General features: G+C 38.8%; 1 protein-coding gene across 7 annotated transcripts in view; it reads right to left on the bottom strand.

The window, feature by feature from the left end:
• LOC124403123 (receptor-type tyrosine-protein phosphatase mu-like) overlaps positions 1-27733 on the bottom strand; it is a 226667-nt gene that overhangs the window by 11438 nt on the left and 187496 nt on the right. For all 7 annotated transcript variants that reach the window (XM_046876725.1, XM_046876726.1, XM_046876727.1 and 4 more), the window contains 7 exons: positions 24251-24287; positions 12118-12215; positions 6954-7070; positions 6360-6514; positions 4367-4502; positions 1757-1906; positions 519-692 (listed from right to left, as the gene is read on the bottom strand). In XM_046876725.1, coding sequence (XP_046732681.1) covers positions 519-692; positions 1757-1906; positions 4367-4502; positions 6360-6514; positions 6954-7070; positions 12118-12215; positions 24251-24287 — 867 coding nt within the window. The remainder of the gene's footprint in view (positions 1-518; positions 693-1756; positions 1907-4366; positions 4503-6359; positions 6515-6953; positions 7071-12117; positions 12216-24250; positions 24288-27733) is intronic.

The following is a 27733-nucleotide window of genomic DNA, read 5'->3' as shown; positions in this document are numbered from 1 at the left end:
TTATGATGCTGTGCCCAGGAGATCCCAAAGTCACGTGTACCTTGAGACCATGACTCAACATGTTGTGGGAACATCATACTAAATACGTCGTCTCCAGTTGATCATTTAATGGAGGAAAAAGTCTATTCACTTTGAGAAGGTGATGCGGGTTAATGGTATATCCATGTCACTGACTCCAGACTGTCCTTTATGTGTCATTCCAAGATTGAACTAAAGGGTAACATTATCAATCATCTCCATGATGAGGTGGCTCAGGCCACATCATCTAATTCAATTGATTTCTCTCGGTCTCGCTCACATTTTCAAATCCATGTTAAGCATTTGGTGGCCAGCAAATAGACCCCGAAAAACCACATGAAGCATAACTCGTGGCCTCGATCTATTAATTTGTGACCACACCTTATTAAAAAATAACCAGCGAGGCATCTAGGCAAATACATTCACTGATCATGCTGTTGTTTCAAAGAAAAGAAAATGCATGTGAGAATCATAGACGTGGCACATTTTGGGTTTATTACATCCATGAGTGCAGCGTTGATGTAGTTGCTGCTTTCTCCATCGATGGTGATGAGGAAGGGCAGGCAGCGGTCAGGAGGCAGCACATCCATGCAGCGGTTCTTCTCATGGTTCCGTGGCAGAAGGGCGATGCTGCAGTCCTCCACGCGTAGTGTGGGGGTCACCATGTTGAGCGTCTGTATGATGCATTCACACAAATCGTGGTAAAATTATTAACTTTGTCATATACTTAGTAGTATATTAGTAGTAGTGCTTGAAGATGTCTGTACAGACATTTTGCACAAAGCCAAATATAAAAATAGCTACTGTTCACTAATGGTGTTGTTTGTACTAAAGCTTCAAATGAATTGCAACATGCGAAAAGAATTTAGGATTTTGTTCAATATCATATCACTAATGGTATAACAAGCGTCTAACCACCAATTATTTATACACGTCAGCTCGTGCAAAACTGTTAATGATTGTCCATGTTCGTTTCTCAGATCAGAATTTAAAACTACTTGTTCAACCTCCACATCATGTAGTCCATGATGTGGAGGTTGAACAAGTAGCTTTAAATTCTTGTGCTCAGCATTAAAGCAATTTGTCACTTTGAACAAATTGTGCATGCGTTGGTACATTCATTTAACTGATTGTGTACAATTGTCTGCTTTTTTCTACATTATCAATTGTTTGTCTTGTTGATCAAAATATATATTTTACTACATGTCACCTGAATAGTCTTAACCCCCAAAACATTTAGGTATCAGTTCATTGCATTAGTCATTGAAAGCAAAATTGTTAAACCAGTTTTTCTAATCTGTCAATAAATGTATAATATTTATTTCTACTCAATGTAATAATTAAATGTGTCTTGAATTGATGAACTGTGCAGATGAATCTTTAATGTCACTAATGAAGGGGAGTGTATGGCATTAGATCCACCAATGATCAACTAGTTCTCCAAAATAGTTCAAAGGTGAATCTCGTGAACCTTCAATTAATGACAGACAGAGCAAAAACACAGAATTACAATTTCTGAAAATGGATAAACTCTAGTACAGTACAGTAACAATGTAAAGCCAGGTTTTTGCAAGAAATCCAATGTGCTGTGCTGTTTGTACAAATTGTTTTGGGAAATGTATTTACTAGTTTGCGAATATTAAAGATGAACAACTGATAAATAAAGCAACTGAGAAAAACTGTAATCATTTTTTTGGATGCTCACTCCAAAACTTCAAAGGATCTCCTCCCATCTTACCCTAAACTCCTCTTTGATCGGACTGGTGTTGGTTTGGGGATCCAATCGGTTCATGTCGTAGTAAACGGAACGGAGCTGATTAGCAGGGATGGTGGTGTCACCACAAAGACACGCCTCCAGAATGGCATCATGGATGAAGACATATTGCTCCTAAAAGAACAGATCAACAGTTTTTGTAACCAGCCTTTTAATTAAGTTAAGGGATGTGTATGTGTATTATACAGAAGATCACTGGTACTGTTGTTGAAGCTATGCACTCTCACACTTTACCTACATGACTGATCTGTCATTTACTCTGTATATTGTCCTACTTAATACTCACATTGTCTATATTGTCTTGTATTGTCTGTTTTGTTTGTTTAGTCTCTGTTTGTCTGTTATGCCTCGTATTGTTTGTTTTGTCTCGTATTGTCTGTTTTGTCTCGTATTGTCTGTTTTGTTTGTTTTGTCTCGTATTGTCTGTTTTGTCTCGTATCAGCCCAAGATAAATGTACAGTGTTATTTATGTCTGTACTTTTGAGAGTCACAAGCAGCTGGAACCAAATTCCTTGTGTGTGTCAACACACGTAGCCAATAAAGCTGATTCTGATTCCGATAATGAACATGATTAATTAAGCTTTGTACAGAAATTCAGTTATTTACCTGGAAGAATAGGTAGGTTTTTCATCTAATACATCTTTAATATCATCTTTTTTAACCACAAGTAAAAAAAAAATGGACTTGAAAGCTTTTGTATACAACACTGACTTATCAATATATACAATGTTACATTAACATCGTTATCATAAAACTGAATAGCTAACTGTGTGTGTGTGTGCCTGTGTGTGTGTGTGTCTGAATGCATTTTTCAGCCATAAATTAGCTCACCTTACAGCTAACAGCTAAAGCATTAGCACCAACAACTTGCGTGAAAAATATCTACACAGATACACAGTTAACGTAATTGAACTTTGATGAATTTAACTACAAATCAGGCATTGCCATCACAAAAATATTTTAATTAAAGGAACTTACTTAATTACATTAAATTCAGTAAAAAAATAAATTAAAAAGCTGAATAAAATCTAAACTCTTGTATCTGCCACAGGGCTCTACTTTCTCACATAAGGAGAAGAAGAAGATAGAGAGGTTGGAAGTTTTAAAACTGACCCTTATTACAACTATCCCCGGTCTCCCTTACCTACAAAACATTCATTTGACTCATGTCAAATCCAAAATGGATCCAAGATTTGGAAAAGTATAAAGAAGTTGTTCACCATGCTTTACAGCAGTGTTATAAATGCAGCACTTTAAACTGAGCGCTTATATTTAAATCAATAATCACATGAGCTTTTAAAAATATTGTTGTAATATAAGAAGTGCTTGTGGCAGTGAAGTAAAGGTTTTAGCAAGGAAATAAGAGAGGGATGTGGCGATGTGCATTTCGCTGTTCCAAAATGGTTCTGATGTATTCTCTTTATGTCAGAGGAGACGTGAGGTCACAACCCATTTCCTCATTCACTGAACAGACGATTCAGTGCTTTGATGGAAATCACTGTTGAAGTGACATTTTGGAGACAATCTGGCCTTGTCGCTTTTGACTAAATCATGACACAGGGTAGGCGCTTTCATAATTAAACATGCCTGCTATAGTAGCTAATGATCTCTGACCTTTCTGTTGCCATGACCAATCAGAGCACAGCTGGGATCGCAATCAACCTCAAAACAACCAAATAAAAAAAAAAATGCTTTTGAATGAGCATTCTCATATCAATGAGAAGCATCAGATTTGCAACGCAAATCACTTTCTGTTGTCGCAAATTACCACAGACAGTTTGAACATGCATATAAAAAGGTAAAATGTGCCCTCGGGGTGAGGGGCAATGTCAACACGCACAAACACCTGTGAGCAAAAATGCTTGCGTGCACACACACTCACACACCACACACACACACACACACACACAGTTTGAAGGTCAGTGAACTTGTGGAGGATGAATCAGAGAAGCTTTGCCCGCATAGTTACTCAAACCCCAATCCAGATGTCATCTATGAAACATTTGGCCATTAAATCCAATGATGCTTGTGATCTAAACGGAATTACAGGGAAATGGTGCATTCAGCGAGTCTACAGCGCAGTCCAGATGGTCTGTGTTCAGAAAAGCAAAGGGTTCTTCAGTATAAAATCATCGAGAGCAGCAGCATTACAGTAATATTCGCCCGTAGCTATTCCTGCGTCTTTATGGCACTTATAACCACCTGATTTCTGTCACACTCTTAGACTTGATTGGCTCTTAAACAGGCAGGAAGTACTGATAGTGTTTTGATGATTGTTGACAAAAAAACGTCGAAGCGTCAAAGCGGCTTTAAACAGAAACAGGCTATGAATGGATGTATACACGCCGTTTACAGACCATTGGAGCTTTCACATAAGCGTTTTCTTCTCTGACATTTCCTACATTTCCTTCACACTCTCTCTTTCCGTCCTTGGGTCTCTCGTATGTTCTTCTCCTGTTCCTGCTGTCACCCCACATTTTGTCTTATACTTCACTTTGTTCTCTATTCACCTTCATCCAAATCAAGACCCCATTCTTTAACAGGTCATTTAAAGGTCAGGGTATATGCGAGTACCTCGGTCTGAACCATGTTGACCCGGCGAGATCGTAGCTCTCGGACACAGTTGTAGATGTCGACCACGCCCTCCCTCTCGGCCATGTCTAACATGATGTCAATCACGATGAAACAGCCTGTCCGGCCCGCGCCCGCACTGCAGAGAGAATAATTACAGAGATCTTTCATTCAATGCCCCATGTAGGAAGAGTTGTAAAAAACCTGTATCAGGTGCCAGGCATTAGATAGAAAGAGCTGTTTGAATGATCACTTTCTACTGTGCAGATCTTAATGTAGAGCAGTGGTGGACAGAGAATGTGAATGTAATTCGTTACTGTACTTAAGTAGCTTTTTTTCACGTATTTGTATTTATTGAAGTATTTCCATTTGAGGAGACTTTTACTTGAACTTCACTTGAACAGTTTTACAGTTCAGCATCAGTTCAACAGCAGAACATTTTGAGAGAAAAAAATTATGGAAGAAAATCCTGACTCGAACTCGCCATAACACCCGTGGCCTTATTATTTACAAGCAGTTGGGAAAAAAAAGGGTTTTGGGCTCATGATTATTTTAATAGATATCAATCAGTGTGTGACTTATGAACATAATTTCTATTAATAGATTGGTGTGATACAAGTAACACTAAAGTCTAACGTTTTTCTTAAGATTAAGTCTTGTGACAATAATTATAAGACATTATAACTGTATTATATTTTTACTCAAGTGAAAGTTTAAAGGGAGCATTTTTACTTTTACTGAAGTAATATTTTAACTTTACTTTAACTCAAGTAAAAGGTTTGTGTACTTCCACCATGAAATATAATGTTCTGCAAGTTCTGCTTTAGAGAGCATACCTTGTTGCTAGCTGATAAAATATAGGTTTAAAAAACACTATATAAATATTAAATGACATTATAGAGTATTGAAATAATTTTATGGTAATTAGTACTTGGTATGTACTTTTGGGTAACGGTGCATAGGTACTGATTGCATTTTCAACATTTTGAAATGAAATTATTCATTTCAACCTTCTAATTTTTTTATCTCTTATCTGAAGGTTTCTTTTGCACCAAGTGTCTTTTTACATTTAGTTTTAGATCCCAGAATTTTATTCGACTAACATTTTGTCTATAGAGAAATTATGAATTGTTTGAAAGGAAAAGAGGTTTTATTTTGTCTCATGAACTGACTTGATTTATCCAATTCTCAAACAATTCAAGGTCTTACTATTCATTCTTTCTTTCCTATTTTTTTTTATTTTTTTACAGACACACTCTTCAATCAGTCTGTTTGGTTCGGCTCCATCAGTTACACTGTCTCTTGTGCCATGTAAAACTGTTTAAGCCAGACACCTTGGTGAAGGTTCAGAAACACATTACAATTCATGAATACTTACTTTTTGTTTTTCTTTTTTCTTTGTTTTTTTTTTTTTCCCATCTAGTGTTTATTTTTCCTATTTTTAATAGTTAATGATAAAGATAATGATAATACTAAACTGTAGTTAATAATAGTTTAATGAAAAAACACATAATACAGTAATTATCAAATCTAATTATATTAAAACAACATTAAACATGCAAATCGGTCTCAAACCATTTTTGTAATATTAGACAGCGCCTCCATTTTCAACCATGTAGCCATTAATCATGATTCTGAGCAAACAGAACAGGTTAGGAAACAGAAGAGTTGTATGAGGAGACTCTGGTGGACATGGTATTGAACCCATCCAACTTAATATTATAAATTATAAACTCAGTAAGGTGTCACTAATGCAGCATGTCTGTAAAGATTTTCACTCATTTGGAAAATATAGAAAGTCACTGAGATACTAAAATTACTTTTACCAGAATTATAATCAGTGTAATCAGTAATTGTGATGAGTATTGCTCTAAGGAGTGAAGAAGATCTGAAGTTCAAAATGATAAACCAAATTCAATTACAGCTATTAGCAAATTAGATAATAGACTGATTGAAAAGAAATCCTCTGTGAACAATTAGAGGAGTGATGTGCTACCTGCAGTGAACCACGATAGGGCCGGCGTTGGCGGCTGACTTGGCCTTGACTCTGCGAATGAAGCCCAGCAGGCCTGTAGCGTGGTACGGCACACCGTGATCCGGCCAGCCCGTGAAATGAAACTGCTGGATCTCGCGGATCTCGTGTGCACCTCTCTACAAAAAAACCCCCCAAAAAACAAGACCTTGCTTACCAAAATAATTTCGTTGCTGATCTTATATGCATGGCAGGTCTTATACTAAAAAAGGTCCTTGACAATGCTAACTTTATACATTTTTCCATTATTTTTATTCTTGTGAAAAAAAAGCATTATGCAAAAAAAAAGCAAAAAAAAAAAAGCTCAGGAAACATGGTATCAATCTGTTCTGGAACTAGGAGGAAGATTAGAAATTAATGAACGGAGAAAATACTTTGTGGTGTGCAGTCAGCCTTGTCTAAAGGCATGCGAGATGGAACATATGTGATTTGATGAAAGATGGGCATGTCTCTTCAGATTTGCTACAAATTCATAAAACCAGTACACTGTGGCTTAGGTCTATTCGTTTTTAGCAGCCTCTAAGTGAGGTTTTTGTGTCGGTCTGTTTCCCCTCTCACCTTCTCTACGGCAAATGTTCTGATGACATACTCGGACAAGAGCTGGGTCTCTATCAGCGTCACCTTCATATCTCGGTATATCTCCGTGTCGTCTGGCCAGTACTTACAGCATTTCACCTAATAAGATAAAACACAAAGAAAATCATCACCGAAATTGAATGGTAACGGTAATTACCATTGCCAATCATTACCATGTTGCTCTCTACTTACTGTAGGTAGCACCGTTTAACATGTTCTGCAGTCTAACCGTTAGACTAGACTTAAACCTGTTACAGTTACAGCATTACAGTACAGTAGTGCTCTGAAAAGTAATCAAATGGTATCCGTCTTGAATGAAAAAAAACAAACCATGTACTTGAGTTAAAGCAGTGATACACTACATAAAATATTACTCCAGTAAAAGTGCTCCCTTTAACCTTTTACTTGAGGAAAAGTACAAACGTATTTGCCTTCAAATGTCCACAATATCCAAAGACATCCACAATATAAACATCCACAATATTATGTGCCTATTATCATTTTTATCACAAGACTCTTTACTAAATCAACTGCATTTATGTAAAAAGACTCTCATGTTACTCTCAGCACACCAATCTATCAATAGAATGTTATTAATGAGTCAAACACTAATTAATATCTACTCAAATGATCACGAGCCCAAAACCTTCTTTTTCAACTGCTTCAAAGAAATCATAAAAAATAAAACCTTGTGGCGAGTTCGAGTCTGGAGTTTCTTCCATCATTTAATCCTCTCTAAATGTTCTGCTTGCTGTTGAACTGAAGCTGAACTGTATGTTAGTGTAAGTAGATTCCACCAAGCACCAATCAGAACAAGTTTAAAACAGAGCGCTCGCTCTACTCTGATGTGACTTGCTGCACGCTTGACCAGTTACGTTTTTATCCGCTCATAAATATAAAAGAACGACTGAATTTGCAAAAAATATAGTTGAGTAAAAAGTATGATATTTGACTTTGAAATGTAGTGAAGTTAAAGTAAACGTCTCTGCAAATAAAAATACTTCAGTAAAGTACAGATAAGCGAAAAAGCCACTTAAGTAGAGTAACGAATTACATTTACTTCTTTACTGTACACCACTAAATGGTAGGTCAGTGGTTAAGATGTTGTACTAGTAATTGGAAGGTTGTAAGATGAAATATGTCAAAACAACACTTTGAAGACAAAACTGGTGAGACACAAGAAATTGAAACGTGATAGAAAAATTGGAAAAGTTGCTTTGCGACCAGGCCCTGGATACAAAAGAGTATACATATACACGTTAACCAAATGAGAATGTAGTGACAGCTGAAAATAGATCTGAACACAAGGCCTAATATTAAGACAGGGGTAAAAATATGAATTTAAAAACATTACTATGGACGTCTGCTAGCGCTGCACACGGCTCATCTGTGTGAGTCGGTATGTTGGCACTATGGGTGGTACACTCTCTGATATAGAAGTGTAACCTCTTTAGATACTGCATGTCCAGGGTGACAATGCTTTAGATTAGACTACAAACCTATTTACATTTGATAGAAAATAACAGTCAGAGACAAACGAAAAAAGGATATAGAGAGAACAGGATATACCAAAAACAGGCCGACAAAAACACAAACAAAAAACCTTATGGTTTAGTCCACACCCACTCAGGTACGGGTGGTTTAAAAAAAATTCCAAACCAGTTTTGTAACAAGCCAACAGATGGCAGCACAATGCACACAGTCACAGGGAGCACCGACCTTCATAAGTCAGTGTGCCACAAAATCGCTCTGTGTACATCGGGAGCTGTGCAACTCGTGCTATTCTGACCACGTGAGTTAAAACAGATTGTGAACAGAGCGAGTCTCAATACTTTTTAATACCAACTTGTACGAAAAAAAAGAAAAAACAGACATTTACAAAACACAGACAGAAAAAAAACTAACAAAAGCCTTATGGTTTAGTCCACACCCACTCAGGTATACTCATGTATATACATATTTAAAGCAGGTAACAGACACAGAAAGAGCATTATATTACTAATATGCAGAATAGACTGAATGTCAGACAGAAAACAAACAGCGATTTAATGTATCTGAATTTAAATTGTCCAAAAATCGGACTAACAGGTGGGGGATGCACAGGTGGATGCTGGTGTAAGTCACTCCGGTTCTGCAAAAAACGCAAGCTCTATATATATTTCCCAGGTATCGACGAAAACATAATTCACACGCTAATGCTGTCTCGTTCTAGCGTTAAGCTCCACTAAACATAATACGACATCCAACACCCCGAGCTGAGACCCACTGCCTCTTAATGTTCTAATATTACACTGATAAACATCACACTCTAATACATGACATGGTTAAATGTGCAAATTAGAACGCTGACAATATTACATTAGCAGAACAAAACATCTTAATATCTCATTTGATACAGCAGTGGCTGAAAACTGCTTCATGTTTCTGAAAGGTTTTTTTTTTTGTTTTATTATTGTACGAAACACACAGAGCCATGGCAAGATTCAATCTGTCTCTGGTGGCTCTCCGGCATCATTAAAGCTGGAAATGAGACTGGAGGATGGGGGGACAGTTGAGGAGGAGGAGAGCAAAAGTTGAGGTCTCTTGGTGACACTTGAGATGAGAAATCCAAAACCCAAACTGCTCTATCTCAATCTCTGCCAAGACCACATTAGGCCAGAGCCATTATATTATTCCATCAATTAAGAGCTGTGTGGTCTGTGTGTGGAAGGAGGGAGAAAGAGAGAGAGAGAGAGAGAGAGAGAGAGAGAGAGAGAGAGAGAGAGAGAGAGAGAGAGCGTGAGGTGGGCGTGTTTTGGACCATGTAGACATTCATGCATGATCATAAATGTTTAAATTTTATGACTGTCTAATGCCGTGATGTGTATATCATAGACTATGTGCAGAGAATAACAAATGATATGACATCTCTTTTCTCTTCTGTCATATTCCTCTATCTCTCTCTATATCTCTCTCTCCCCTCTCTGGGGGGCTTTTCTGATCAGGTCCTTTATGAGTGTTTGGTGCATGATGGCGGCAGATGGGTGGTGGTTGAGCACAGCGGTAGGTTTAGAGCTCTCTTGTGGGGAACTGCCAGCTCCAACCTCTGCACCCCCACACACACCCTTTCTCAATATTCCTGTCACCAGCAGCGGGAGACATTAGATTAGTATCTCACACTCCCTGCCTGCAGCAGGGAACATCTGCCTGACCAGTGCATGCCACCCATTAGTGCATGGAGTGCCAGCTCTGAGGCTGATACTATGCTGAGAATTATGGATATAACCATTTAAAACTGTAAACTTTTTCAAAAGTTTTCTCATTTAACCAAACCTACACTTTACAGACAAAAGTTTTGGGACATCTGACTTTTCCAGCCATGTGTGGTTCTTCCTCAAATTGTTACCACAATGTTGAGGTCAAACAACTTTATCAGATGTTTTTAGATGCGGTAGCAATTAATGTTCCCTTCACTCCAACAAGGAAACCCAAATCTGTTTCAGCATGACAATGTTCCTGTGCCATGAAGATATGCATTGCATGGGTTGCAGAGGAAGATCTCCTGCTAAAGAGCTCTGACTTCAACCCTTTGAGATGAATTGGAACACTGACTGCACCCTGACTGGTCAGTGCTCTATAGCCCGAGATCTTCCACTCCAAAGGCATATTTGTATATATATGTAAAGCAGATCTTTGTAGAGTTTACTTTTTGCATTGTTATGCTGGAACAGATTTGGGTCTCCTAGGTAAAGTGAAGGGAGAATCGAATGCTACTGCATCCAAAAACTTCCTACAAATTTGTGCGACTACAACATTGTGGTACATTGTGGTAACAGTTTAAAGAAGAACCACATATACATACACACAGTGTAGGTCCAATAGTCAGGTGTCCACATACCTTTAGCTAAACACTGTATCTACTTACAGTTTTTCCTCTAAAAGCATTGTGGGATACATTTTTGATACAGTAAATAATCCACCTCATTCATGTTCAGAACACCAGTTCAGTAACTGTATTCATATTAGTCTTCTCAAGCCTTGTTGAATAACATGTTACAGATGGATCAGTGAAGCCCAAATGAAGATCTAGTGAATGTTTCACTCTGTGTAATCACCTGGCACAACTGCCACTGATACAGTGCATGAATCTACACTCTGGGCTAGTAGTATTTGTCTTCTTCTTTGTGTAGCTCTTGTTAGTGGTCTCCACAGCGGATCATCGGTCTCCATATTACCCTGTGCTCTACACCTGCCTCTTTCAATCCGACCACCTGCATGTCTTCCCTCACCACATCCATAAACCTCCTAATTGGCCTTTCTTTTTTTCCTCCTGCCTGGCGGCCTCATTCTTAGCATCCTTACTCGTTAGCATATATTCTACCGATATACCTCTCGTCAGCACATGACCAAACCATCTTAATCGCCCCTCTCTTACCTTGTCTCCAAACGTCCTACCTGCATGTTCCCTTTAATAAACCCGTCCTTGTTAATCTCAGCATCTTCAACTGTCTTTTCGTCTTTTCGTCAATGCCATTGTCTCTAACCCATACAACATAGCAGTCTTTCCCTTTCTCTATTGCAGATGCCCTTCTATTACAAATCACTCCTGCTATCACTCTCCTCCACCCTGACTGCACTCTTTTCTTCACTTTACTAACACGTTACTTCTCCATTACTGTGCACAGTTGACCCCAGGAATTTAAACTCAAAACCTGGCATTGTACCGTTTTGTGTAATTACACACACAATACACAGTACTGAGAGTAAATGTTCTTAAAAATTTCAAATTGTTTTGACTTCAATTCTTTTATATAACAGTTCTGACTGCTTTTGTGTGGACTGCATGGTTTCCAGGCAATGTGAGCTTCCACTCATCCTCATGGCTAATTAGAAACACAGAGATTTGGATTACAGCGGTTTTTGAGAGCTGGTCATCATGCAAAAGACCAAATGAAAAGCCATTTCATGCTTGTGTGGTAATAAGCGGCATTGATTAGCTCACTCCAAAAGGAGCGTTCTTACCCACTCGAGCCAACTCTTTCAGCAAACTGATGTTCAGTCCATAAGACACAATATTAGCGCTTGAGAAAATGTTCTTTAAGTTCAGAACAATTCTATTAGGAGACCTATAATTAGGTTAGAACGTGTCACATCTAACTTTACTCACCCTTCCGACTTCCACTAGGTTAGTAACCATGACAATGGTGGCCGTGTTCTCCTGCCACACCATCCTCCAGAAGTCAATCACCGTCTCCTGCATGGGTCCTGCAAGGAGAATCAGCACACACATCATTACTGAATCAAACCTAGACTCTTGTATCACACTGTAATACCACATATTAAACTTATATTAACTCAATTGTACTATTTTACATGATTAAAAAAAACTACGTATATATGTAAACAAAACAACATTCGATATACACCATATAGACATAAATTTGTGGATACCACAACATGCTTTTTGAACATCCTATTCCACATTTACCACATGTAGTCTCTATTTGTTGTTATAAAAACCTCCACTCCTCTGGGAAGATGTTCCACTAGATTTTAGAGTGTGCTTGTGGATATTTGTAAAGATTCATTCAGCCACAAGGGTGCAAATAAAGTCAGCTACTGCTACAAGTAGATGTGAGGATACCTGTGGTACAGTCAGTGTTCACAATTCATCCAAATGGTGTTCAACAGGGTTAAGGTCAGACCTTTATAGCAGGAGATCTTCTGTTCCAACCCATGTAAAGCATATTTTGATGGAGCAGGCTTTGTGCACAGGGGTAGTGTCAAGCTGAAACATGTTTGGATCTATTTGTTGAAGTGAAGTATAAATCTACCCATTCAAAGACTTGACCTGACCTGACCTCAGCCACACTGAACACTTTTGGAATGAATCTCCGACCACACCTTCTCACCTGACACAAATCCACACAGCCATGCAAAAAGCCTGGGAAAGCCTTATTACAGCACCACATCTGTAATGTTATGGTCAGGTGTCAGAATACAGAATATCTATATTCAGGCTCAGTGATTTCATTCCAGCTTCATTATAGAGAACTTTAGGGTTAGCATGATCTAAACTGATTCGCAAATGCAATCCTTCCATAATCAAAATGGCCTTCGACTGCTATATTCTAATAACAATCCTAACAACAAATTGTGCATGAAATTAAAAACACAAATTGACTTGAGGGAACCAGGCGGTGGAGACTGACGTCCGACTCGGCTGCTCGTGTCCATTAAGCTTCTTCCGCTTTTGAATTAGGAATCTAATTCGTTTGAATTAATATTGTTTTTAATCAAGTACCAACGGCAGGGAAAAAAATAAAAAATAAATAAATAATACTGTCTTGCGACAAATTAATTAGTCTGCAAATCCCAGCGTAAGGGCTGGAGCTAATTTCGCATTACCTGCAGCCAGAGGCAAATTACATTCAGCAGAGACTTGCTACAACCTCCTGATCTTCCTCCAGCTCATAAAAATGTCATTACAAAACAGCTGGGCCGAGTGCTGCCACTCCAGGCACGCGCACACACACACACACACACACACGCACACAGACTTATGAACTCAGCCGCGCATGTACACATTGACATCCATGGAGACATCTAAGCATAAGCATGTACATGCAGAAACATATCTGAATTAACACACACACACACACACACACACACACACACACACACACACACACACACAGACCAAACTCCTCCTCGTTTCATCTTGCTCTCTCTAATTAGCATTCTGGATTAAAACAGAATGCGAGTTTGCTCATGGCGTCTTCTGCCAACCCCGGTCCCCCTTCCGCCTCTGCCTGCCGGTCCGCAGGGAATTGTGGGATTGATTCCTGGCTTGTTGAGTGACAAACAGGACATCTGCTGTGTAGGTTTCGAATGGTCCGCTCTAGCCTGTCATAACACACTGACTGAACTTCAAGCACCCGTCTTCATAACCATCATTTAAGTAAACACACACACACACACACACACACACACACACACACACACACACACACACAGAAAGCTCAAAAGGCTCTGTAAAACATTTCTGACCAAAATAGATTCTATTTGGAGCATACTGTTGCTGTAACATCGGTCCCATGGGAGTTCCATATTTTATAGAACATGTCACGGATGCACACCATTTGAAATACACATTCCCGCACTGATTCTCATCAGACACAGCGTAAACGGCTGCGGATACAAAAGTTGCTAAATAACTCGATAAAAAAATCGTGCTCTAGCAGGCACTCTGAGTTCACCTGTCCATTACAGCTTTCAAAAGACAATTCCGCTCACCTGGATGCTGGAACGGCATCAAGGGCACAAATATTTACTCTAGATTATATGCTTAATGGCTTTTCCAGACTTCACTGATATTTCCTGGACATTTGATCTGTTTTCTTATTTTACTGGGAAATTGGTCTATAAACCCGGGCTTACAGGCTTTCCCGGAAAACGGGGGAACTGCCTAAAAAGCTTACAAATGGTCCAAAATCAAATTTAAAACATGAGATTAGATGAGCTCAGACTCCGGGGATCAAATCGAGCGCAAGAGTAGATATAATTTGGTTTAAAGTGTGTTAAAAGTACCCATAAAGCTTCGCTCTGATGTGTGGATGAATGTCCCTATCGACTTTTTGATTACAATGTAAAGATTGACCTTAGGTATATATGTGTGTGTGTGTGTGTGTGTGTGTGTGTATGTGAGTTCTTAATTGTTTTACAGAGCCCTGACTTATCCAAACCGACTAAATAATCAAATTAACACTACTCAGTGAGGCTGAATGTGCCATTGATTGATTCTTGACAAAGAGGGGAAGATCAGAGAGAAAGGAGAGGAGAGAACAATTCATTTGAGAAAATAAGTGAAAGATCGGCACAATGCGGCTCGAGCCATTGATTTGTGGAGTCCGGTGTTGTGTGTGAGCCAGACAGAGGGAGAGAGAGAGAGAGAGAGAGAGAGAGAGAGAGAGAGAGAGAGAGAGAGAGAGAGAGAGAGACTGGCTCTAGTGACTTAGACACTTTGAAAGTGTGTAAAACTTATAACAGTATATGAGGGCAGAATGTGAGCCAAGGCCAAGGACACACACATAGTAAACAAAAAAGTAGTGCACAGGCCAAAGCTGGAGCTCGCTCAAAGCAGCACAACAAACAACGATGCAGGAAAATACTTCCAAGCCATGTCCAATGCAGAGGTTATAACTCAGGGAAATAATGTCGCCTTATAAAGCAATCAGGCATAGCATTATGACATTATAACATTATAAGTGGTAAATTGAATATTACTGATTACCTCTTCATCATGGCACCTGTAAGTGGGTGGGATAAGTTAAGCAGCAAGTGAACCCTTTGTCCTTAAAGTTGATGTGTTAGAAGCAGGAAAAATGGGCGAGCATAAGGATTTGAGCGAGTTTGACAAATTGTGATGGCTAGACGTCTGGGTCAGAGCATTTCCAAAACTGCAGCTTGTGTGGCGTGTTCCTGGTCTGCAGTGGTCAGTATCTATCAAAAGGGGTCTAAGGGAGGAACAGTGGTGAACCGGCGACAGGGTCGAGGCTGGCGTGTGCTCCGATTCAACAGACAAGCTCCTGTAGTTCAAATTGCTGAAGAAGTTAATGCTGTTAATGTTTGACAGGTCAGGACTGTTTTGACAGCAAAAGGGGGACCAACACAATATTAGGCAGGCGGTCATAATGTTGTGTCTAATCAGTGTAAATTATACACTGAATTTGAGTAATTAAAAAATTATTGTCAATTTTTTTTGGTAACTGGAGCTCATAAAGGGTTTTTCATCAGTTTACTACATTTGATCGAAGAAAACTTGTTTTCAGAGACATTGCTGCAAATGTGGGTGGCAATCTTACATAATATCAGTTAGTGTATGCTGTAAACCAGGCAGCTTAGATATATTTATTTTATATTATTTTAAATGTTGTGACATGTTGTGACATGACTATAATCGGTGTTTCTTCATCTTGAAATTGATGTACTGTATAATTCCTCTATAGGTCATACTGTACACCTTCACATAATACAAGTTATTTTTGTTAGACCCACCCACACATTTTTTTTGCTGGCACTATTTAAAAAATAAAAGCATGCTGTCCTGCATGCTGAATTAAACTATATGCACAAAAGTATTGGACTTGACTTTTCCATCCATATGCGGTTCTTCTCCAAACTGTTACCACAAAATTGGAGGCATACAATTGTACAGGACGTCTTTGGATGCAATAACATTCAATTTCAACCTTCACGTAAACTAGAAGACCCTAATCTGTTCCAGCCCAAATGGTTGAAGTAGAAGATCTTATATGAGCTCTGACCTCAACCCTATTGGAATGCTGACTGCACCCCAGGCCTCTTCACCTCACCTACTTGACTTTACGCCCTTGTGGCTCAATTGGTACAAATCCCCACAAGCATACTGAAACATCTTCCCAGAAGAATGAAGGTTAATATAACAGAATTTGAGAACTAAATGTGGAATAGGATGTAGAAAAAGAACATATCAATCTCATAATCAGGTGTCTGCATAATTTTTATTCCCAGCAAGTATAGGGTCAAAACCTTCTGTGACTTTCTGCACACCTCTACCCTGAACCTGAAGTGGGAGAATAAACCTCACTCTCTGTCCATTTGTCTTTAAATCTATTTTTTGTTGTCTCCTGACACTTTTTTTTTAAACTGCTATGTCAAGCGATTCATTATTCAGAATAGAAATTGAATTAAGGTCAGCAAGTTTGGGCTGTATTTAGAAAGCAAGGTGAAACCTCACACACATTTCAGAAAAAACAACAAATGCATCCCAATAAACCTTAGGCGAGCGGTTTTGGCAAGGGGGAAAAAAAAAAACAACTTTCTGCTGAAGTGTTAAGTTTGTGGCAAAAAAAAGGAGGAGAAAAATGCAAACACTTCCTGTATCAGAAACCCCAGCTGTCAGGAGCTGCTGACATTCATTCCTGCAAGCAGAATGTCATTTTTTCTGAAGTGTAGGTTTCAAAGAGAGATAGTGAGTGAGAATTGGTGTGTGCATATGTGTCCATGTGTGTGTGTGTGTGTATAGCACCATGTAAAATGTGCTGATACCCTTCTCTAACCAGCCGAGTGTAAAAATGCTTGATAGACACAACGTCTCATCTTTTTGCTATCATTAATATTACATGCTAGCCACACTCATCCTCCTATCACCTCCCCTCCTCCTCCTCTCTGCTTCTCTCTCCCCTGTGGACTATCACACCTCACCTGTAAATGATAAAACTCTAGTAGCGAACCACAATCAGCCATGAGGGAAGGATTTTGAAAGTGAAGTGAGATAAAGGTGCGTGTGTGTGTGTGGGGGATTTTCCTCCTTTCCTTCTTTCCGCCATCCATCCGTCTAATATCAGTCTGCGCAAGCTGCTTAGGAGACCCCCAAACCGCAGGCCGGTGCCAAAACCGGCATCATTATAGCGCATCCTCACAGTCTGAAGAGCAGTTGAATATGTGTGCATGCGTGTGTGACCCTGTGTTATTGATGAGACCTGGGCTCCGGAGGGGATTACAAGAGCAGATGCCAGTTTATCAGAATCTCCTGGACACACACACATCCTCTCCAAACCTCATTAACACACTCACTTATCCATCAGAAACACACACACACATGCATACACACTCCCACACCAAACTCCCAAGGATCATTAAAGAGCATCATTAAACAGTCGTTCTGGTCACTGTTGTTTCGCTTTAACTTTAAACAGCTGAAATACGAGGTTAGGAAATGAAAGCGTACAATAAAGTCATCCAGAGACACCGCAAGCTGCTGGAGGAGTGTTTTAATGCTGAGCCGCACACTGACAATGTGAAAGCGCTTTCAATAATAACCACGCGATTATATAAAACCAAGCTACCAGCAGCTAGCTAAATAAAAAACGTCAGACTTTATAACAATTCAGACAGATGGCAAATGGCACACTAGCAAACTTTTACCAAATATCAGTATTAGGTAGTCAACCTACACTGACCCATTCGTCTAGCCATCATAATTTAGCCCTTGTCAAAATCCTTACGTTTGCCCATTTTTCCTGCTTCTAACACATCAACTTTGAGAGCAAAATGTTCACTTGCTGCCTAATTTATCCCACCCGCTATCAGGTGCCATGATAAAGAGGTACCATATTTTTCGGACTGTAAGCCGCTACTTTTTTCCCACGTTTTGAACCCCGCGGCTTAAACATTGAAGTGGCTAATTTATTGATTTTTCCTGGGGTTTTCCCGGTTTCACAAACTTTGGGGGAGGGGGGACTTTAACATTTTCTTTAAAATTTAAACGTAAAAATTTTTACTTTTTCTTCTTTGCTTCTCTTAATTTTCGTCACATTCTTCGCTTTCTAGCCATCTAGCAGTGGCGTCTCGAGCTCGTACCTCAATTTTTTGCTCGTGTAACAAAGCAGAAAAATTGACCGAGTGACTGCTTGTACCTCGTGAAGGGAGAGCTCACTAACTCCAGTTGCAACAGAAATCATATAAGCACAGACAGGTTTCCAAAACTCGTGCTTTTTTATTTTTCTTTGCAACAGCATTATGGGTTAGGCAAAGAAACTTAGAAATGAGCATCAGAAAATAAAAAGGACATAATCCTCGGTCTCCACACACGCAGTAATACCGAAAGTATGCAGTGCCGGTCTTTTCCCAAAATACCGCTATGCTCCTAATAGAAGCGCAACATATTTTACCCGTTACACCGTGTGTAACGTGTCTTTCGTTAAAGCCTGTGTAAAGTACATTAGTGTAGACAGGTGCGGCTTATTTATGTTAAAAATAAAAATATTTGTCAAATTCAGTGGGTGCGGCTTATATATGGATGCGCTTTATAGTCCGGAAATTACGGTAATCAGTGATATTTACTTCACTGGTCATAATGGTATAATGTCATAGTGTCATGCCTGACAGTGTATACTTCAGCATCATAAACGTTCTAGATAACTTATCATAACTGGGTTGTGCTGTGATTAATCCTAGTCAGTCAATGCAGGTTAGTGGTAAATTAGTTAATTAACTGGCTAACAACATTAACCTTTTTCAAGCTGAGTATCTAATGAATTAGAAATGTACTAGCAGTCACCAGATGATGCCACAGACCTGATTGCTTCATTACTGACTGCCACAACTATTCGCATGTTTTAGGAAGGTAGAAATTTTTTTAGAAAGCACTAGAATGAAGATTTATCATAATAGAAAATAATAGATGTAATGTATGTACAGAAGAAAATAGCAGGAACTGTGTAATTGGCTGTTGGTAACAATTGTCTGGGACAAGTCATTAATAAACTATGGAAAGCTGGGATTATTTATTGGTAAACAGGTGTGAGCTGGGATTTTTCATTACTAAACATGTATAATTTGGTATTAGTCATTGGTAAACAAGGCCAATGTGGGATTTGTTGTGGGTAAACAGGTGTGATCTGGAATTATTTATCAATGAACACGGCCAATCTGGGATTAGTCATCGGCAAACAATAATGATCTGGGATTATTCACTGATTAAACAATTGTGATCTGGGATTAGTCACTGATTAAATGGTTGCAATCTGAGATGAATCATTGGTAAACAATAGTGATCTGGGATTAGTCATTGAATAAACAATCATGCTATGGGATTAATCACTGATAAACTATTGTGATATGGGATTAGTCATTGATGAACAAAGGCAATCTGCAATTAGTTATTAGTAAACAGGTCTGATCTGGGATTAGATTTTTGTAAACAATCGTTATATGGGATTAGTTACTGATAAACAAATGTTGCCCAAACATTTTATTAGCTAAACAATTAACATTGTTCACCAAAATCAAGTTCATGAACTGCATATATTGCTTTCTTTTTATTTCTGTGTGTCTTTGTTTGTTTGCTACTGCTACTTTCAAGCTCAGTGTACGATATATATTCTGGTTTGTTCCTTTGTCTGTTATCTCAATCTTATGATTATGGATTTTCCCTGTTTGTTTTATGTGTATTCGCCCCTGCTACAGACTTGGACTAGGATTTTCAGAGCACTTACGTCCTGCCTCCACTAACCGCATGTACTAATGTACATGAATAAGGATACTGGTTTAATGCTCAGTATAAAGTTTGCTCTGTGCTGCTGCAGCTGGATGTCCTTCTGCTGGTCAGTGAATATTTACTTAGATGGTCTGGGTGTGCAGACAAAGCTACATGGAATGCATGCCTGAGGAGGACGAGGACAAGGATGAGGACCTCACGTCTGTGCTCGCCTGTCTATTTAGCAAAACTGTCAAGGTTTTATATATCAAGGTGATGGTCTTTTATCTTAGAGGTCTTTGAACAGAGACAGCAGTCATACATAATATCCTTACAATGGAGACGTGCTCTAAAACTCAGTGTATCACTAAAACACACACACACACACACACACACACACACACACACACACACACACACACACCTGTCCTGTGGCTCAGTCTGTGCCTGGATTTCCACTTTCTTCTAACTCAAAGAGACACATATCTTCCTTCTCCTCCACCACCAACTCCTTCCGGTTTTTTTTCTTCCCCTTTTTTCTATTTTCCTCTCCCTCATGTCAGTGCTGGAGCTGCCAGGTGAGGATGATGATGATGATCAATAATGTAGAGACTTGAGGTCGAGAAGAATAACAATTTTTTTTTTCTCCAGTGCTCATGCTATTGGCCACTGTTATAAAGGGCTGCGTTCTCTATATATCTGCTTCCTGTTGCCTGTTTATTCTGGTATTGTTGAGGAAAAAGGTGAAGTTCACACATTCCCAGAAGAGTGGATGAATCGAGAAGCGAAGCCCGAATGCACATAAGCGACAAAAAGAGCACACAAAGCATGAGGAGAATGTAAAAACGAGTCGAAGAGAGACAGACAGAAATTTGGTAGTGAGGACAGACTGAGATGAAGAGAGAAAGAGAAGGTGCCAGAGGCCTGAGGTGAGCACAGGAAAGCCCTCCGGCTCTCACTGTCTGATCAAACCCCGAGGAGGAACAAGAGACACTCGGCTATAGTCACGACGGTCCTGAAGCGAGAATAAGTGATGTATGGTAGGAGCAAGAGGAGAAGAGATGATAAGAATAGCAGAGAAGATGGAACAGGGACAGAGCAAGCTGAGGAAATGGCAAAGAAATTATAAGGGAATACGAGGAATGAAACATTGTAGTGAAGATAAACATATGCAGAGACGGAGTAGATCAGACGTTATGAATATATGCATGAGGCAGGTGGCTTTACACGCCACGGAGAAAGATGTACAAATCACTTCCAGATACACAACCGAGTTCCAAAATAAGAGACAAATCTGTAAAGAACAGCTGAGTATCCTGTGGAGACGGGTGTCTGGAACACTTTTTTTCCCCCCTAAATATGAACACTTCTACTAGACTGAGGGGCTTTCCTGTAGGCAAGTGTGCTGAGAACACTAAACACTTCCAAACAGCTTCCAAACGCTTGGATTAGTCACTTAGGAAATGGAGTTGTAGCAACAGGCTGACTGATTTGATTATGATCTTACGAAAAACAAACAATAAAAACACACTGATTTACTGTATTACCGAATGACACATCATATATCTTTTTCCCACATTTATCTTTATACTGAATGACACTGATTATCTCTTCATCATGGCACTTTTTAGTGAGGGGATATATTAGGCAACGAGTGAACATTTGTGAAACAGAAAAAGTTTTAAAGGTTCACACTTTTTTTTCTTCTTATTTTGTCTCTCTGTAAAAAACCTATTGCTATCCTTATATATATATATATATATATCCTTTCCAGGCTTCTTGATCACTTTTTTTACCACTTTAGGACCCATGATTTTAGCTTAAAAAGCATAGAAAGCACAAAAGAGAACATTTTGGAAGGCACTCCATGCATGTTTTGGCCACGTCTGTGCTGCTGTAATATTTGTTCCATGAAATTAAAAAGACACACAAAACACCTGATATAGCAGAAACCACTCACTGAATGGCATTAGCGAACATCCACCAGACCCCTGGCAATAACATTTATGGATTTTCACAGCACTGAACGCAAAACATTTTCACATGTTCTGGTAAGGATTTTATAACTTCCAAAATCCATTTGTATCTTTTCTAAAGGTTGAAACCCAGTATGGGTATAGTGTTGGGTACACTAGTTACCAGGCAAGACTGAGATGCTCTACTGAACATGTCTTTCCTATGCGCGCACCTCCGCTACGCCGCGCTGGGTGTGTGTTTTAATTGAGACACGGAGGAATGAGGCATGCGATGCTCTAATAAACAAGTACTTATGCAACTCCCCTCTCCTCCATGACAGATTGGGAAGCCATTAGAGAAAGCAGCATATTCCCCACACACACACAATTTTCATGTGCAGCGGTCCTGCTGCAGTTCGAAATGATATGTTTTAGCGTTTCCCGGCTTAACCTCTGAGGTCATCGGGTTTCGCAGGAGCGGTGTCTCTCCGCACGGCATATACGCAGAGTGACAAACATACAGGCCTTAATTCTTTTATTCATTATGCTGCTCGGCTCGCCTTGACTCACAGCCAGGACTGATTAATTGCTCTCACACACTCTCTCACACACACACACACACACACACACACACACAGGAGCAGAACTTTAATGGGTACCGTATATATATATATATATATATATATATATATATATATATATATATATATATATATATATATCATACTGCTTATAAAACTAACATGGACAATTTTTTTCTAACCACCACTTTACTTTTAGAGTATATTTTTACTCTCCTCATTGTTCTAATCTGCTGTTAATGTCAAGAGCCTGTAAGTGTTCCGTAATTGAAATCAATATAATTTTTTTTCCTGCTAATGATATGCATAGGGAATTTGCAAATGGAAGGCTCTTTCATCCACCTGCAGCATGCAGACTGATAAACACCAATCTGAAAAAAGAGCTACTGGGGTGTACCTTGGGTTGGGATGTATGGAATGCTCTCTCTGGCATACTCTGCTATTCACAGGAGCAAAAGACAATTCTTAGAGCTTGTATGTGGAAAAGGGCAGATGGCTCCTTTATCTGTGTGGGTTACGCTACCCTGTGACATGGAATAAAGCAGTCGTTTGGAAAAAGAGCTGAAGGTTGGCTCAAAGAAAGCGCATGCACTGAACTGGTCCATAGTTATTTCTGTAACACTGATTAGGATTTTTGGCACCGCTTGTCCAGATGCAAACTGAGATACACTATATGCACAAAAGTATTGGGACACCAGACTTTTTCAGCCATATCTTGTATAGGATGCAGTAGCATGACATTTTTCCTTTACTTGAACTATGAACCCCAGCTCCATGAAGATATGCTTCACATGGGTTGGAGTGGAATCAAGCATTGGGATGCTCACTGCACCACAGGCCTCCTCACACCACAACAATACCTGACTTTATTAACAAATGAAATCTCTCAAATCTCCACAATCGCACTCTAAAATCTAAAATCTTCCCAGAAGAGTGGAGGTTTTTATAACAGCAAATGGGGACTAAATGTTTGAAGTGCATACGAAATCATGCTTAGGTGTCCAAAAGATGTGCATCTCCATAACTGAGGCCGATGCGATTCACATCTCGATGCATAGCCAATTATATGATACATTAAAGACACATATGAAGCATCTACTGATGTGATACGATTCACCACTATTATGATCTAATTTGATTCAACACAATGCGATTCAATACGATTTATTTTATTTCTTTGCTTCAGACAGACAAACAAATAATAAATGTACTTAAGTGCCTTCTGACTTTTAACGCATGGCCCTTTTATAAAACAGGCGTTTGTAGTGCAAATGGAGAAAAGATAAAACTAAACCAGACTTTCTTTTCCTGTTCTGTCTCCAGGAAGATGCAGCTCTGCCTCTGCCATGTTAATCTGTATTCTATGTGACTCTAAGGACACGCCTCGGTTTCAGTAGAGCTGTGCTACATCATTCACGTAACAGCAATTGTGCTGAGAGAACGCGCTCGAGAAACGGTTTAGTGAGGAGAAATAAATCTACATATCAAATATTGGTCACAAATGATTGGTCACTTTCTAAATAATAAAAGTATAGCACATCTCCCAATAATTATACTTAAATAAATCTGTTTGTATCGATGCAAATATGTTCAAAACAATGCATCGTTATACAAATGCAAACTTGTATCAGATGCACACTTTTTGGAATCCATGCATCACGTCGTTAACTTTTATGCCAATGAATCTTATCATCCATATTGACGCAGATGCAGGCACACACTGAAACAATGAGGAATTCTCACCTTGTGTAGCGATGTAGTGGTTTGGCCTGTGGTAGCCCTGGAATTAAACAGAAAACAAAGATCAGCTTTAAATCTGCACCGCTGGACACTTTTTTTTACATCGTTTTTTTTTTTAACGAATCTGTTGCAGATCATCCTTTATTACATAGCATCTATACAGCAACGTTACCGATGGTCGGAGTCGTGTGTGGTAACATGCAGTACAGAGATAAGCAAGAAAATAAACAGGCACAGTAAACAAAGCTCTGTAAAGTCAGCAATTTGTCAACAAGTCATTAACTCATACTGTTTATTAAGGACTTTGTATACACACACAAGCACACACACACACACACACACACACACACACACACGAAGAACCTCACACTGGACAAATAAAACTTGAGAGGATTAGTTGTTAATCCTTGAGAAAAGAGTCATATCTGAAGGATTATCAGCAGTTATATTGTTTTGTGACTATGCTCATGCTGCAGTGGATGAGAGAGAGAGAGAGAGAGAAGGATGGAAGTATAGATGCTTCCATTTTATTATTTATAACATATACACTTTAATACACATCTCAGCATAAGGAAATATCTTTCTCTCTCTCTCTCTTTCTCTCTCTCTTTACATTTGCACTGCGTCCTAATGGCTGTTCTTTCACTTAACACTAAGCACCGGGTTGTTTGTTCTTTTACATGTTCACTGTTGCCTGAAAGATCGGATTAAAGCTTCAGCAATAGCAAAAGTCAACCAAGTGCTCCCCCCCAACTCTCTCTCTCTCTCTCTCTCTCTCAAACTTTTTTCTCTCTCTAATTCTTCCCCATTCCTTCTTTTCCCTTCTTCTTCCCCTTATAGTTGAAGGTGCTTTCAAATTCCTGAGCAGTTATTATGCAGAGCTCTTTCTAAGTACTGTGAATGTGGATGACAAACTACATTGGTGACCATTAGAGTAAAAGCATTTAACTTTCAAAAACTCTGTGTTAGACACACACACACACACACACACACACACACACACACACACACACACACACACACACACTAGATGTTCTTTTAGCACACTTCCAGGAAGAACAAAAATGCACGCAAACAAACAAGGCGAATGCATACAAATGGTCTGGAAGTTGTCTAAATGTTGAGCCAGTGTGCCTCAATAAACTTTATTAAGCAGAAGGGGCTGCAGGAGGCATGTTAAAAGCCTTTCTTTCATCTTCACTGGGGCGAGGAGGAAAAAAAAACTCACTTCATTCACTGCTCGACTGAGCCATGTCTAAGTACCTCAGCAAAGCCTTTTTTCAATAACAACTCTCTTCAATATGTATTTATTCTTATCTAATAAAAGGCTTGGGCTCCGTTGGAGGCCTTCACTTAAGCGTTTAAGCAAGTTGGAAGCACAGGAGCACGTTTGTGCATATAGGTGAGTATCTAAATGTGATCTTTATACAGGTACGTGCCAGCAGTGGTGGACAGTAAGGAGGTAAAGTAATTTGTTACTGTACTTAAGTAGCTTTTTCACGTATCTGTTCACTTTACTGAAGTATGTCCATTTGGGGAGACTTTAACTTCACTACATTTCAAAGTCAAATATTTGACTTTTACACGCAGCAAGCAACCAATCAGGGTCAAGCGTGCACTCTGTTTTGAACTTGCTTTGTTTGCCGCTTGGAAAGTGAAGGGTATTATAACAGCAAATAGGGAGTGAATGTGGAATAAGATGGTCAGATGTCCACAAACTTTGGTCCATGTAGTATATCTCAAACATAGGATATAGCAATTTAAATGGATAAAAAAATGGATAAAAATGCATTGAGAGATATTAATATTAAATGTGGTATATCTCTCTCTCTCTCAAGTTCGTAATGGACATCACTTAGACACCTTTTGACTGTTTAGACTGAGCAGCATGTTTGGTAAACTGGCTCTTTTACCAAAACGTGGCATTTACATTTAAATTAAAAAGTAAATAAAAAATAAAAAAAACATTCATAATTTTGGTTTTTTTACAAAATAAAAGTACATTATAGGCAGAAAAACCTACATATGTCCAAAAACCCCAATTCATTCTTTCATTTTTATATGCTTTTCTGACATTTTATAGAAAAAAAAAAATTTAGGTGGACAAAAAGTTTTGAGAATTAACTATGATTTCTGACATCTTTGACATCACAGGTAAATTTAAATACATCTATTTCAAACTACTATATCGAGGTAGGATTTGGTGTGTGTCTGCGAATGTGTGTGTGCATTGTCTGCGATGAATCAGACTGTTCCGGTCGTGATATACTGAGCTTGAGTCACTGAGGAACTTCCTGCCCGTGTAAAGTTTCTTAAGCACAATAGTGACTAAACCAGTCTCCTCCGTTCTGCTTCAGCTCTGAGCCTGCCTGGGTATGAGCAGCAGGAATAACCAGGCATGATGTTAAAGACAGGAGAGTCATGCTTCATACATTAGTCATTATCGTCATCATCATTCCTCCTCTCACTTGATCTTTGTCCTTTTTGCGCAGTCACTGTGTTTTCTTTTGTTTGTTTCGCTGCTTCATCCTGCACTATATTATTTCTCTGCCTCATCTTGCTGGCGCTCTTCTTTCTCGAATGTGTCTTTGCCTTGGCACAGAATAGAGTGTTAGTGTGTGTGACTGGGTGTCTGTCTCAGTGTGTACATTATGCTATAAGTAGGTATTTGTCAGAGTTAACTTGAATTTACACAAAACGCTATACACTGATGAGAGATACAACAGAAACAAACTGACATTACAAGCAGATTTTTTATTTGCGGAAATCTGCTTCCCATTTTTAATTGTAAAAATGTTTGACTTAAATAAAACAATGCCACAATTTTTATAGACGTTAAATTAACACAGTGAAGTTGAAAGTAATAGAGTTTGCATTAGACGTTTAGGTTGCTCGATTTTAAAAGTTATATATATATATATATATATATATATAATATTTAAAATGTTACACTTTTGCCATTTTTTTTAATCATAGTTTAATCCCGCAAATTGTATTCATGCGGCTAGCGGATACAGCCTCGGCTGTATTTTAATCAGTGGGGGACGAAGTACACAAACCATGTGCATGAGCTAAAGTCGAGATACACGAGGTAAAATATGACTCCAGTAAAAGTAAAAACGCTCCCATTAACTTTTACTTGAATATTTAACTTCAAATGTATTAAAATTATTATGATTTATTATGGCTATAATTTTCCTATTACCAATTTTTCACAAGACTTTTGCTTAATCAACTCAGCTCATATGAAAAGATTTTTTCAGCACAACACAGCACATCTATTAATAGAATGATAATAATAAGACAAACACTGATTGATATATATTTAAATTATCATGAGCCCAAAACATTCTTTTCAACTACTTAAAAAAAATAAAGACACGGGTGTTGTGGCGAGTTCGAGTCTGGAGTTTCTTCCATCATTCATTCCTCTCTAAAAGTTCTGCTTGCTGTTGAACTGGTGCTGAACTCTATGTTGGTGATAAG

This window comes from Silurus meridionalis, chromosome 20, assembly GCF_014805685.1.
Source record: "Silurus meridionalis isolate SWU-2019-XX chromosome 20, ASM1480568v1, whole genome shotgun sequence".
In the NCBI taxonomy this organism is placed as follows: Eukaryota; Metazoa; Chordata; class Actinopteri; order Siluriformes; family Siluridae; genus Silurus; species Silurus meridionalis.
The sequence above is the reverse complement of the archived record's forward strand: the minus strand, read 5'-3'. Positions and strand labels throughout refer to the sequence as shown.